This window comes from Cottoperca gobio, unplaced genomic scaffold (assembly GCF_900634415.1).
Source record: "Cottoperca gobio unplaced genomic scaffold, fCotGob3.1 fCotGob3_42arrow_ctg1, whole genome shotgun sequence".
NCBI classification, from domain to species: Eukaryota; Metazoa; Chordata; class Actinopteri; order Perciformes; family Bovichtidae; genus Cottoperca; species Cottoperca gobio.
The window spans coordinates 422,445-436,855 of record NW_021167006.1 but is presented as its reverse complement, the minus strand read 5'-3'; the positions used below and the strand labels follow the sequence as shown (position 1 = coordinate 436,855).

At 37.8% G+C, this 14,411-nt stretch overlaps 1 protein-coding gene across 1 annotated transcript; it reads right to left on the bottom strand.

Moving 5' to 3' along the window:
• Positions 1-5,238: 5,238 nt before the first annotated feature.
• Positions 5,239-14,013, bottom strand: LOC115005993 (tetraspanin-8-like). Its single transcript, XM_029427998.1, has 9 exons — positions 13,857-14,013; positions 11,509-11,565; positions 8,703-8,822; positions 8,504-8,578; positions 7,669-7,758; positions 6,818-7,037; positions 6,026-6,051; positions 5,844-5,927; positions 5,239-5,338 (listed from the first exon to the last, which is right to left on the bottom strand). The coding sequence occupies exons 1-9, from the start codon at positions 13,914-13,916 to the stop codon at positions 5,246-5,248; spliced, it is 825 nt and encodes a 274-aa protein (XP_029283858.1). The 5' UTR covers positions 13,917-14,013; the 3' UTR covers positions 5,239-5,245.
• Positions 14,014-14,411: the final 398 nt, after the last annotated feature.

Here is a 14,411-nt window from a genome sequence, read left to right as displayed (position 1 = left end):
TGATGAAGGCCTGATAGTCTGAGTGAAAAATATTTTTGTCTTGGGTAGCATAAAGGGACTTCAACTTGCCCTTCCTTGTGCAAACATGCGTTGCACAACGTAATGGACGGGGAGCCTGTGAGTTTATTCAGGGTGACTTTTTCTCTGTCATTTACCAGAACTGTCATACATATTCATGGCAATAAGACAGTCGGTTTAAGCTATCAATCAACTGATTACTCTTTTGTTCTAAGCTGGAACTACTACATTTCTCGATGCCTCATCACTGCTGGCTTGTAATAACAGAAAGCTTATTGAGGACAGCTATGAAGGAATTTGCAGCACACATTCCCTAACTCTGTTTGGCTGTCCTCATATTGTCACATAGTATATGTTGTGTAAGGTCCTTGTAGTTGGTAACAGATAGAGAAATCAGTTTTATTGCAGTTGTACAAACAGGATGTTTTTAGAATGTTTTTCTTTAAAGAAACCAGGATATCTGTACAAGTGTCCAACAGATGTCAGAGTTTAATGATATTTCCAGGTTTGTAGCTGCAGATTTCAACATAGCAGATGAATGGAATGATGTGCCAAATGAAGTAACCTTAAACGTACTAATTACAGTTCAAGGAAATAATGAGACATAAAGAACACCCAGACGGGTCATAAAAAGCAGTTAATTTCAATTACATACAATTGGGTTTTATTATCACAATTAAGTCCATGTATGTTGTACTGTAACTGTGAACAATTGGCCTCATGCAAGAACCTTTTATTATTTTTAGCCTTAATATTTCTTTCTCATACAAGTGAAATAAACAGGGACAATTTGACATGAAGTTGATATAAAGAAATGTTGCTAAACAGTACATAGGTCTATGACTTACTGTAGGTAGGAGGTAGTCAAGAGGCTGTTACACTCATAGCAAAGGACAAGACAATATTCTACACTGACGTTACGCTGTTTTTAAGCAGGTTTCTGTTCACATGAGCAGATCCATTATAACTGAGTCAGCTGTTGGAGTGATATCATTTTTCTAATAAATAAAAAGCTACTGAGCTGTAGCCTGTAAATTGCTGTGCTGAAAATATGCCAATAAGAATACTTGTCAAGCCTCTCAGTAATTAACTTTATTTTGTTATATAGATTACTCCAAGTTAAGTCAGATGAAGGCGTTAAAAAGTCTTATGTCAAATTGTGTAAATAGGGCAGATTATCTGTACAAGACTTGCGGTTTGGATCGCTCATATGAGAAAATTGGTGAATGCAACAAAGGATTAGAATTACTCGTACACGCGAACACATTTGTTCCTATGCGTGGTGTTTGCATGAGGACTAAAGTGCTTGAAAGGAAGCAAAAGGAAAAGAAATAAAGACTAAAACTGAGCTTTTGGCACGCACATGTTTTTGATTGTTAATAATCAGGGAAGACACTGTGTCATATTTTGTATGTAATTTGTTTTTTCCACTAATAAATGAAGGATGATACACCAGCTTGGTCTTTATTGGTCCAGTCCTAAAGCAATAAACAGCAATAGTCTATATAATATTCTCTCTGTGAGTGTTGGCAGCTGTGTACTTTATGGACAGTCATCTCTGGAAAGAGGATAGAAAATAGTGGAGCATGAACTCATCTGTCAAGAATTATTAATCTCCGTCACAGACTCACCTGCCACAGCCTTGTGTTTTCCCTCAATGCTTTTCTCCAGATTTTACACGAACAAGAGCAGGCAGTGATTGAACAGTGGTGCGTTCAGTTCACCCTGAATGTTGACGCAGCGGTGGGACTGAGAAAGATAAGAAAGACATAAATGCTAACTGCTAACGGGAGTCTGTGCCGCTGCATCGAGAGACTCCATCACAACAAACGCAATCTTAATTTATGTGATTTTTTCTGACTTAATGCCACATCATTTCTGACTTCTTCTTCTCCAGGTCATTCACACCAGTATGATCTGTGATGGAGATGATGTCTGTGCTGGATAATAAAGATAAAGTGTTTCTCAGCCACATGTGAGTCAGACTGTTACTCTAGTGTGCACTGCCATCTAATGGCGGCTGGTTTTGCAACCTGGCTGCAGGGATGTGCTAACCATCAGGAGAGGAGTCACACACATGCATACATTTTACAACAATGATCTGCACAAAGAACAATAAAATACCCCCACACGGATAACTTGCTTCCCAGTTCCTCTTTGAATTTACATGAACTTGACTGAATGGGAGTGCTGTTGGTTGCTGGCCTCCACAGCTCTCGGTGGTTCCATAGGCCCCTTTTCACAGGATCCATTTTGACATTGATTGCTGGGTAAACGCAGGTTGTAATTAAGAACATTAATTATGGCCCTATTCCATTTAGGTGTGCCTGTGCCCTGGTATTATGTGTGATGCTCATTATCATGGCTGTGACACACCAAATAGAATGGGACCATAAACTACACATGTGTTTAACCTGCAGTGACAGGGGACCAGGATTAAGATGCCTGGTTCTACTTAACCCTAATAATGAGATTAATTAGTGAGTTAAAGGAATTGTTCACAAAATAAATTCATTAATTGCGTAGTACTCTCCTCCCTCGGCTCGCTATGATCCCATAAAAAGTTGTTAGAGTTAAGGAGAGCAGAGCGCCTGAATAAAGAAAGCACATCGAATGAAAGACAGCAAAAAAAGGTAAAAAGTAAATAATGAGATGCTTCAACACTACATCCAGACGTTGTTCTAAATTACAGTGAGTCATTATGAACTGAGAGGAAGTTGCATGTTTACAAAAACAACGATTTGAACAAATGGAAAACAAAGACAAATAACAGTCAAAAGATTTAAAAGGAAACACCTGAACCCAATCCTCTAATCAGCTCCACAACATGTGGACCAGCCACTTTCCCCTCCTGCCAGGTCGTCTGTTCTGCAGTGAGCTGTCTTTGTGTTAGTGTAATCTGCCTGCCTCTGAGTCATGTGTTAAAGCACATGACTGCAACTGCAAGTCCTCACATCTTAATAGTAAATCAGAGACCCAAACCATGAAAGCATCACGATGTAAGCCTTCTGCACCAGCTCTGTGGATCCTCCTGGAGGCCCCTAATTCTCCATCAGCCCTTCAAACACCCCTTTACACCTTTATCCCTTGATGAGACCTCAGTAATACCTCTCTACAAGCCCCTCAGAATGTCACTTTCTCATTCCCAACTTATCAAATACAACCAGTGGCCCTACGCTTCAAACTATGATGGTACGCCATGTCAGGGACGGCGTGTCAATTTCCAACGCTTGATGAAAAAGACTGTGTTCACAGGAGAGAGTTTTTAGCTTGTTACATGCATACAGTCTCTTTACAAATAAACATATGTTTACTTTGTTATTAGGTTTACGTACACAACAAATCTACTTGGTTAGGCTTAGGAAAAGATTGTGGTTTTGGCTAAAAAAGAAGGCTTGTTATGTACTTAACTCAGGCCATTTACATAACAAACATTTATTTTTAAACTAAAAGTGAGATCAAATAAGTCAACGTTGAGTTTTGGTTTCACACTGGGAACAAAAAGCAGTCTCCTCTGATCCATCCCTCCACTTCTTCCCCCCACCCTTTCCTGCTCTTTATAAACATATGTTGCGTTGACCGTTTAATAAGGACGTGGATGGGTTTACATTGGAGTTACTTGAAAGCCCGATGCGTCTCATACAGACGCTAAAGGGTGCCTCGTATCAGACGCCGAAGGGTACCGACTGAGCGTCGGTATTTTGACGAGTTGGAGTGAAACCGGGTTGCAAAATTGTGCCATCATCTTCTTAAAACCATCTATCTCACCTCGTAACCTTCCATCAAACCCTCAAACCCATTTACCATCCCGATATACCCCTCGGTTAGCCCCTTATAACACCCATCTTCCCTTTCAACCTTTCTATTGACCTCCATCAGCCCTTTATGCAATGGGCCAGAGGTGAGGAAATATTGATCAATAAGAACACACAAGAGTGAGAACTGGTGTAATCAGTCTCTAAAGTTTATTCTGAAATGATACGAGTGCAGTTTTCACAATAAAACAGTTCCTGTCACAGTATATGTCTTCAATTCAATTTGATAAATGGTTGAAAACCCTGAGCAGTTTTGGTTTGTCACATCCTCAATAAAGCTCTGTTGTGTTGTATCTTATATTGGCCTCTACATGAATAATTGTACCGAAACAGATGCTTTTTCTACATAGCATATGTTCTAATTTTAGTTGTCAGTGCTGCAAGGGTTGCTGGGATTTACATTTTCCAAACGTTAACTGCTCCAAAGAAAGAAAACCTTTTTTTTTTACAGATTTTTGAGATTGTTAGGATTTGCCTTTTAGCCATGTGGAAAAATGTCTTCAACTTCCTGGCGTCGTTGAAGCGCCTTACATAGAAGCTATTGTACTTACAAGATTCTTGCTGTTCGGAGTTGTATCCCCATGATTGTTAGCTGACTGTGGAAAAGCGTCAGCTAAATGAACCTGTAATGTAATAGACATACATGTATCCATGGAAAATATGCAAGTTTTTCCACAAACACACAGACAGGAGACAGTTCTTGTGACCTGCTCATTTTAACCCGAGGAGATTTAAAACATTTTGTTGGTGACTTTTTTTTGGTAATTCCTTCAGATATAATTCAGAAAGTTATTGTCAGTGCAGATTCTGATTGGATTAACGGGATAGTTTTACACTAGCAATTTGTGCAACAAGAGTTTTAAAGCTAGGCTGTTTTTGTGCTAAGCTAGGCTAAACAGTTTACCAACTAACTGTACAAGTTGTCAATGCACCAAGCTTCTAGCACCACTAGTTATGCAAAGATGCATAAATTAACTTCACTGAGCTATATTCTGGTTTTACCAGTGCTTAACATGGGAAACTATTATACTGTTGCTTTTTAAAATCAATGGATGTTATAACCTCCTCGTGTTCTTAAAGCTGTAATCAGATGTTGTGAACGCAGAGCATAGATGAAGCCTTCTTTTTCTACAATATTCCTCTGTTAGATAAGATAATACTGCATAACATCAATATACACAAAAGACATATAATGATTCAGAAAAAAATAATGTTTGCTAATCAAGCAATATTCTCTACAATAAAAAGCTGGAAGTAAAAAAACTCCTGCGAGGCAGCACTTCCTGCATGACCGCTGTCTTCAAAGCCAGAAGATATGTAAAAAGTAAAGATGAAAAGGTTGAGTATTGACCACAGAGTCCTCGTGTTACAGTGCTGAGGTTAAAGGTGAGTGGTCAGGGGTGGAGGTTTCTTTAATAGCTCTTCATGGCCATCGACGCTCCTCCGGCGCTGTCGTGACGTTTGACCTGATGGTACATCAGGATGGTGACCAGCAGGCCCATCAGCTGTAAAGACAGGTAGTCAGTTAGAAAGACAGACAGGTGACCCTTGCAGGAACAGTAGACAAGCTGTCAGACACCTCAATTCACTTCAGAAGTGAAAGATAATAGGTAAGCAACCATCTTCGTGATCCACACTGCATACAACTGCTGTTAAGAATTACGTTTTGACAGGAGGCCAACAGCTGGTTTGAAGATGTTTAGTTTGTTCCTATTTTCCCCAGTTCTACGTATTAGCTTCTCTGCCATTGATGGGAAGTCACCAATAAAGTAGCCCCAACGTTTCTGCTGTTCCTAACTACACAATGACTTCTTTAGACGTCAAAATGCAAAGTTAGAACTGACTTGACACTTGCAAAGCAATAACTTTATGTCACCAGTCACCTGAGGTGTAGAAAAGTAAGCAAATCAAGAACAGGCAATTGTTGTACAGTTGGGGACAAAACACGGCACCACCTGATGCAGTCACAGAACATGAATAAACACAAAGGAGAATGGATGTGGAGCTTACTGCGGTGACAGCAAATCCAAAGAAGAAGCCCATGAGTATCTTCAACATGAAGTTGACTGACATAAAGATGAATTCACCACAGCTCTGCAGAAATATAAATTGGACAAAGGGTCATTCTCTGGAAACGGCACTGAATGATGAATTGGATGCTGTCTTGATTGGTTGGTTAATCTATTGAATACCTTTTCATAGATTTGGTCTGGGCCCGCTGACATCTGCAAGAAAACAGAAGCAAGATATGGTTTATATGTTCAAACAGGTATGAATGCATTTAGACTTGAGTGGACAACTCATCGTATGGACTATGTTCATTTCAAGCACACTGAACCTTAATGTATGCAAACACTGATCAACCACATAAACTAAACATTTAAAAGTACATTGTTTGCAACAATGCATCTTTTAGATACTAATTGTGGTCACCACTTGCTAAATCCTCTGGCATCAACAGGACAAGCTTTACTTTCATTAGCTCAGGTGATGATTTTCAATGCAGTAATGTGAATTGTAGTTCGTATTCAGGCTTTGCCCTTTTTAGCAGTTTAGAGCTTTACAGACACCCAAATAGAAGCAGAAACAACAATAGTGTTGCATTACATTACATTACATTACAGGTCATTTAGCAGATGCTCTTATCCAGAGCGACTTACATTGAACTAACTACAGGGACAGTCTCCCTGGAGCAACTCAGAGTTAAGTACCTTGCTCAGGGGTACAGTGATGGCAGCCTGGTATTGAACTCCCAACCTTCTAGTGTTTTGTTTGTTTTGGTGTTACAGGGTTTTTACGGAATTTAGGATTCAGTATCTTGATCAAGGACACTTAACATGTGGACAGAAGGAGGTGGGGATGGAACCAGCAACCCTACTTTTAATAGACATCCATCGCTGTTACCTGTAACCATTAACCCTTGACTACAAAGCACATTTAGTGAGGAAAATAGGCTTTTACTTCTGCACATGAACTCTATGAACCTATATTTCTAAACCAGATCATCCATTTAACAAAACCCACCGCAGGTTTGGGTTTACATCCATATCCTCCATATCCTCCATATCCTCCAAATCCTCCATATTCTCCAAATCCTCCATATCCTCCATATCCACTTCCACTTCCACTTTGAGAGCTGCACTCACAGCTCTGCGGGATTTGATCACCCCAGTCCGAGACACTCGCTACACCACAGCATTTGACCTGCAACCACATGAGAGAAAGAGTTTCAATAGGTGGAAATGGTCTTCAACAGGAACAGAAAGTAGATTGGGATATCAATAGGTGAAATAAAGAACTGAGGATAATGCAAGAAAGAATTACAGTATTGATCACAAATCGAAAATCCTAACATAGTGGTGGTTTGATTATGCTCTGCTCTAATCATAGATATTATTAGGGATGTTTTTTATTTATTTTTATCCTCGACTCCAAAGAGCAGTCGGCACTTACAGGCCTGTATCACTACAACAGCTTTTTAACATTTTGCTGTTTCTCTACTTATGTGACAGCGTAATTATTTGCCCCAAAAGGTTGGCGATTGGTGCTGGATGTCTATGACTACAATAGAACTATTTTAAATGTATCTTAAAATTCTCTGTGTGGGAATATTGATTCTAGCAGCATGACAGAAGAGTGGTTGTCGTTTTATTTATGAACATTGCAGCTATTAAATTTGAATGTAATATTATAATTAATGTAAAACTCTCAAGTAAAAACATCTGTAGCCTTAAGAGAGCCACTGTCTTCCAACGTACACTGGAAAACATTAATCCTAGAAGAGCCGTGTTTAGCCTACCTAGACTACACTCATAAGGGTTTAATAGTACATTACACTTTTCTGTAGTGTATCAAGCAGCGCTCTCATTTGCTCGTCTGCCAAGAAGGGCTTTATGATCTCAGAATTTTGAAGCGCATCTTTGACCTGTAAGAAAAGAAAAACAACATTAGCATCAAGACAGAGAGAATACAACATTGGCATCATGGTAGATAGATGAGAGGGAGAATTTGAAGAATCTATTAGCAGAAATTGAATATAATATTCATAACTATATTTTCATTACTGTAAGAATTGTTGTGTTTCCGTTAGCATAGGATGAGCCCTTTATAGATCGATAGATACTTTATTCATCCCGAGGGAAATTTATATCTACATAGAGAACAACAAACTAGGAAGAGAGAATGTTAGCATCAACTTTGATAATAGAAAGAACGTTAGCATGAACATAGATGGAGAGAACATTAGCATCAACGTCAATAATAGAGAAAACGTTAGTATCAATGTAGATAGAGCGAACGTTAGCATCAACGCAGATGGAGAGAATGTTAGCATCAAGTTAGATAGAGCGAACGTTAGCATCAACGCAGATGGAGAGAACGTAAGAATCAAGTTAGATAGAGTGAACGTTAGCATCAACGTAGATGGAGAGAATGTTAGCATCAACGTCTATAATAGAGAGAACGTAAGAATCAAGTTAGATAGAGTGAACGTTAGCATCAACGTAGATAGATAGAATGTTAGCATCAACGTCTATAATAGAGAGAATGTTAGCATCAATGTAAATGGAGAGAACGTTAGTATATTAATAGATGCAGAGAAAGAAAGAATAACAAGATCAAGATAGGGACATTTGCATCAAGAAAGAATTATAGGTAGATAAATAGATGACCTTGTTTCTTGTGACAACGGTAATGATGCCAAAGATCATCATGATGATCATTCCAACCACCATGAAGCCTCCAAACTGTAAATGAAACAACATTTGAAGATATATATTATTTTGTATCGTGTTTTGCTGAGTGGCTTTATTGCTGAACAAAAATAAACATTGCCGTGGATTCTTGCTTTGTTTGTCATCTTGTACGTACTATCTTGAGGGCGAGTTCTTTCTCGGAGGATCCTGCATAGATTCCCAGGCAGGAGATGCCAAGGACGCCGATGGCAAACAGCCAACCCCAACCCAGGCTCGGACCCCCGACCATCGACATCTGCTCAGCCATGGCAGGACACAACACAAACACTGGATTAATGCAATACTGTAATCTCCAACAGTGGAGTTAATAATAATTAATTATTATTCTACATTTGATTTATAGTCAACAAATCCCTTGGAAAGGAAGGTGTTAGTCCATATATATTAAATATATCGAACCTGTTGAAAGTATTGTCATAAATAAAGCCTGTCATCTAAACAGGTTTTTACCTATTTATTCCAGTTTTAATAGACGGCTTGATATTTTCCCTGGAAGGTAAGTTTCCTTAACTTTGTAAGGAAGCAATCACAGCTGCAAGTATGTGTCTTCAACATCCATGAAAGCTACATTACTTAAAACACAGCTTAGAAACAGCTTGATCTCAAATCACTGTGCTGCAGTTCTGGAGCAAATATCTTCATTTCTAAAGCAAGATCCCTAAGTGCTTTACATAAAAAGATTACATTTAAATAAAATAAAAATGTCTAATCATTCTGGTAAACTCTAGCTTTTAAAAATGACATTTATTACGTTTGATTTATCCTTTAGGCAGCTCAATGAGCCTCACTGAAGTAAAGACCTCAACATTTTGATTCTTATCTTAAACTAGCAGATAATGCAGTTTCACATCCAGACTGTGGAGGCCGGACAGAACACGTTAGTGTTTTTAGACTGAATAGTTTTCACAAAGGAGCTTCCACTACCAACCATATGATGTGTTCACCAAACATAATCAAATGTGTATTTTAAATTGGCCAATACTGTATAAAGGACCTTGTGAGTATCGAGTGTCAGTCCAATGGCAAGTTTAAAACCCTGCATCCTAGAAAATGAACGTTACGATGCAGGAAATCCGTCTCAAACATGATGATGCTGTTTTGGAAGATGCACGACACAGATGGAGAGTAACTTGATAAGTTAAAAACAAAGAGCTGATAGGCTTCATTTCTTCTGATCTGATAAGATTGTCAGAGCCTATTTTTCTGTTGCAGTCGACGAATGGAAAACTTCCTACAGGTTGCATCTGCTTCGCATTAAGGAAAGAAATCAAAGCCTCCAGTACGTCTTGGCAGCTGCCAGGCATCCTGATAAACACTCACAATCCTTCACCTTGACTTGTTTTCAGCTTTTCTAAACAGGTACTGTGTATTTTCAGATGTGTGCAGGATTATAGACACATGTCGTGAGGAACAAAATCGTCTTTGATTTTCACAAACCAGCTGCTTTTGTTTTAATTCAAAGCCTCACCGAAATAAACGTTTTGCCCACGAGCAAGTCTGAGCCTGAGATATTTACACTGCGTACTGTAAGAGGTTATACAAGGTTGTTTAAACGTTGTCGTAAAATCGAAATCCCCTGTTCTCTTCGTTTTTATAGTAATCAACACAAACAAACCCTGTAAACTGTGTTTTCCCCGAAAGCCAAACTTAAACTTAATTGTTTTAATTGTAGTTCACATCTGACTCTGATTTAGTTGTTTTACTATGTGAGTCACGTTACAATAAATCTCTTCTTCATTCTGCCAAGAGACATCCCGTAATGGGAAGTTGTAAATGATGTTTGGCAGCGACCAGCGTCGATTAATCCAATGCAGATAATGAATGAGGGGATTCATTCACAGCATTCCTGATTTCATACTCTGGCAGATATACGACCACATTTCCGGTTTAGATTCTTTTGGCAGCGTTTGTTGTCTGACTTGTGTTTATGTTTTCCTGACAGTGTGCTGTTGTTATACATTGTTCTATAAAGAAAAAGGTGGGACCACATTAATCCTATGTAAAAGTGCAAATTGACCATTTTACACTTTATTTTTCGAACAAAAGAAACAAACAAGATCAGATCAGATAACATTTTGATGAGTGAGCTGCAGCTGCATGTTCACCATACAGACGTGGGCGTGGCATCAAACTTCTAGACGTTCAATCCGTCGCCTTCCAATATTTACAGGATAATTCAGATTTATTAGGAGGTTACGTTTTGGGCTCGGTTTGTCAGCGGGATTATGGAAAAACTACCCGATCTTCATGAAACTTGGTTACACGATGTAGCACGGGCCAAAGAAAAACCCTGAGTCACGGGGCGAAATGCGCATTATGCTACGTTGTCGTTAACATTGCGAGATGGGAATTTGTGTTGCTTTCATCGGAATAATCAGAAAAATATTTAAACGCTCTGAGCAATAAAATACAACATGTCTTCTTTGTAGCGGCCATGTTGTTTCTACATTACGACTTAAAGCTCATGAACACGCTGAAGTGGAAAGAAACGACTTCCTGACCATTGGCCTTGGTGGAGGTCGGCACTAACTTCAGATTATGTAAACTACGTTGTTGGACGTAAAACTAGGAAAGAAATGTTGGTAATATTCTTGTCAGTCTGTAAACTGTCATTGATAATTATATATAATAATAATGGACAGTTTGATTTAATGTTCTCCTTCATTTACACGTTTGGCTGATCTGATCGCCTGACTGCCGTCTTTGGTTTGAGTGCAAATCTTGAAATAGATTAAATTTAGATCCAAATTGTGTAAATGTTGTAACTACAGGTGGGAGACGGGATCTAAGTAAAGTCTTGTTGTTGTTTTGCTTCGTGTTTAAGGAATAGTTCAACTTTCAACTTTGTGATCTCGGTTAAATGCATTGGACCTGAATAACATCCTAATAGTTCACAATCTGGTGGTGTTGTTGTTGTTTACCTGGCTGCTGTAGGCAGTGGACTTCACCGCCCCGAAGATCAGCAAACCTCCTATGATCTGAGGACAAATCTCATAATTTAGTTTGAGCCTTTAAAGCAGGGGTGTCAAACTCATTTTAGTTCAGGGGCTACATGCAGAACAATTTGATCTCAAGTGGGTCGGACCAGTAACATCACAGCATAATAACCTGTAAATAACGACAACTCCAAAATGTTTCCTTCGTTTTTGTGCAAGTACATTCTGAAAATGTTAAAGTTTTAGCTTTTTACAAAACATTATGAACAACGTCAAATTTCTTAAGATAAGAAGGTGCAATTTCAACAATAGTATTAGTTTATAATTTACACATGTGTGTTATAACTTACAGATCAGTGTGTCTACAAAGGCACACAACATTTCGTCACAGGTATCTGGAACAGTATTTTACTTTATGATCAAAACAACTCATTTTTACACTTTGCAAAGTCATCCCGCGGGCCGGTTTTGGCCCCTAGGCCACATGTTTGACACCCCTGCTTTAAAGATAAAGTTTCTTAGAAAAATAAAAAAGTAAAATTGTGGATAAAAGAGAAAATGTAAAATGAATATATATTACTTCATGGAAAACAAAACCTAAAATATAATAAATAAATGAAGTCATCATTTGTAAACCCTGCCAGAGCCTCCAGTGTCTCCATCTGTATCCACTCGGGTTGTTTGGCCCACACAACTCTCAGAACTAGTGAGCATCACAAAGTTTATTCCACATAAATCACATTTCAATTGTGGAAAATTTGTATCAAGACTTTTATGATTTTTCCATTTGATGAGACACCTTTAATTCCAAAGGCAGAAACATTTTTGGAATCACTGCGAAATCACTTTCTTGAGAGAAAATGCAATTTTATTTATAAAGCACCTTTCAGACAAAAGGCGATGCAAAGTGATTTACAGGGGCCTAGAATTAAGACGCTAAGAAAGCATTAAAATCACACTTAAAAAACATTAAAAACAAGCAAATAATCAGTTCAAATTAGAAATAAATTGCATTTTTAAAAAGCAATAAAAACAAAAAGCACTCAAATAAATAATTCAAATGAAAATAAGGTAAATAACCCTGTTCAAGATGAAAAGTATTTAAACATTTCACAGAAAGAGAAAACAGATGATATGATTTATAATTCTTGGTCACACATTAAACAAAACATAAATGAACTTTTCATGGAAAGAAGTTTAGGACATATAAACCAGTGAAACCATGAACATCTCTCCATCATTTATAAATACGCAGACATGACAGTCGTACCAGTGCATGCTGGGGATTATATTTCCTGGTCGAGTGTCTGTGGTTCCTGCTCTGAGACACTAGAGGGAGACGGAGCACTACAAACTAAACACACTTTCTCCGTCGTCCTGATGAGACCAACACTCGCCAACCTGGAAACATCTAACCTCAGAGACACTAAGTGTAAGCATGCATTGTTGTCACGTGCTTTATTATATTCTATGCAAAGTATTTAATCAAAAACAAAAACACTATTCCAATCCAATCAATCTGCAAATATGATATAAATAATAAAGATAAGACTTTAACTGGAGGCAGGAAACTGGACCTTGTGTGGGTTTGACAAGGAAGAAACGTTTTCATGATGGGCATAAAAAGGAAAAACAATTCAGTTATTCTGCTTTTTTTAATTGTTAAACCAAATTTATTTTTATTCTCTTGCACAAATTAATCATTTAAAAGTTTTTTTTGTCAAAATGTTACGATTTGTATGTTTTATAGTTTTCCTGCCAAAAGAAAAAGAGGTTAAAAGCCTCTCAAACTGAAAAGAGCCTCTTCAAACCCCACCCTCTTTAAATGTTTCTGCCAGCGCTCGGAGCTGAAAACATTTGCAGCAGCGAGGAATGAAACTAGACTCCGTCTCTGCTGCACATTCGTCTCTGCCCTCCCTTTTTTTTTTTCTGTCTCCCAGTTACTGGAAGTGACTGTTAACTGAACATGAAAAAAATGAACCCGAACCTGCTTTTGTTAAATATATACATATTCTAGGAGTTAAAGTATGAATATTTCTGTTTTTCTCAAGTAAATCTGATGTGTTTTTCTTTAGCTTCAACTGTTTCCCGTCCTTCTTTGTTTAGTTGTGTTTAGTAAAAATTGAAATGTGACCCTTTTCTCTCCAATTACATAACACCCTTCTTCTTTTTTCAACATATGCAATTAACTCTTACATAAAGAAAAATGGTTTAATTAATTATAGAACTTATTTCTCGAGGGTTTATCCTTCCAGTCTTTTGGTCCAAACGCTAATTATTGAAATACTTTAAACTAAAAGTGAGAAAACGATCAGAAGAAAGTTTGTACTTACTGCAAACACCACATTGAAGAAGATAAAGAGACATCTCAGGCATCCATTAATTTTTCCCATCTTCAGTTTTGACTGTGTGTGAGATGAAGGTGAAGCTGCGCACTGAGAGACGCTGTGCGTGTGTGTGTGTGATGCTGTGCAGCTGTGTGTGCTGTGATAAACCGCCTACAGAGTTACGACACACAGAGCAGATCTGCAGCCACAATGGAAAACAGATCACCTCCACACGAGTTCCACACAATCAAGTTCTTTTTTGTTTGTTATAAAACAAATATTTAAAGAAATAAATGGATTTTATTTCCATCACTTGATTTTATAAGTAAAAAAAAAAGTACTTAAAGATGTGTTTTTTCTAATTTTATAACATCATTTATGTTTGTTTGTTTTTTCTTATTAAAACTTTATTGAACTAGGAATATCTAGAAAAGAGAGAGTATTTAATAATAACACAGAAAATGAATTTACAACATGTATCACAATAAGATAGAATTATTATATAGATAGCTTATTTATTTATTATTTGTTGCATGTCTTAGATTAGATTCGAGCTGAGAT

Excerpts from the sequence above, each read along its gene's own strand:
- LOC115005993 (XM_029427998.1), bottom strand. The coding sequence starts at position 13,916 with ATGGGAAAAATTAATGGATGCCTGAGATGTCTCTTTATCTTCTTCAAT. Across the intron at positions 8,579-8,702 it reads AAGAACTCGCCCTCAAGATA|TTTGGAGGCTTCATGGTGGT; the intron begins GTACGTACAAGA and ends TTTCATTTACAG. Across the intron at positions 7,038-7,668 it reads TTGATACACTACAGAAAAGT|GTCAAATGCTGTGGTGTAGC; the intron begins GTAATGTACTAT and ends ATGTGGTTGCAG.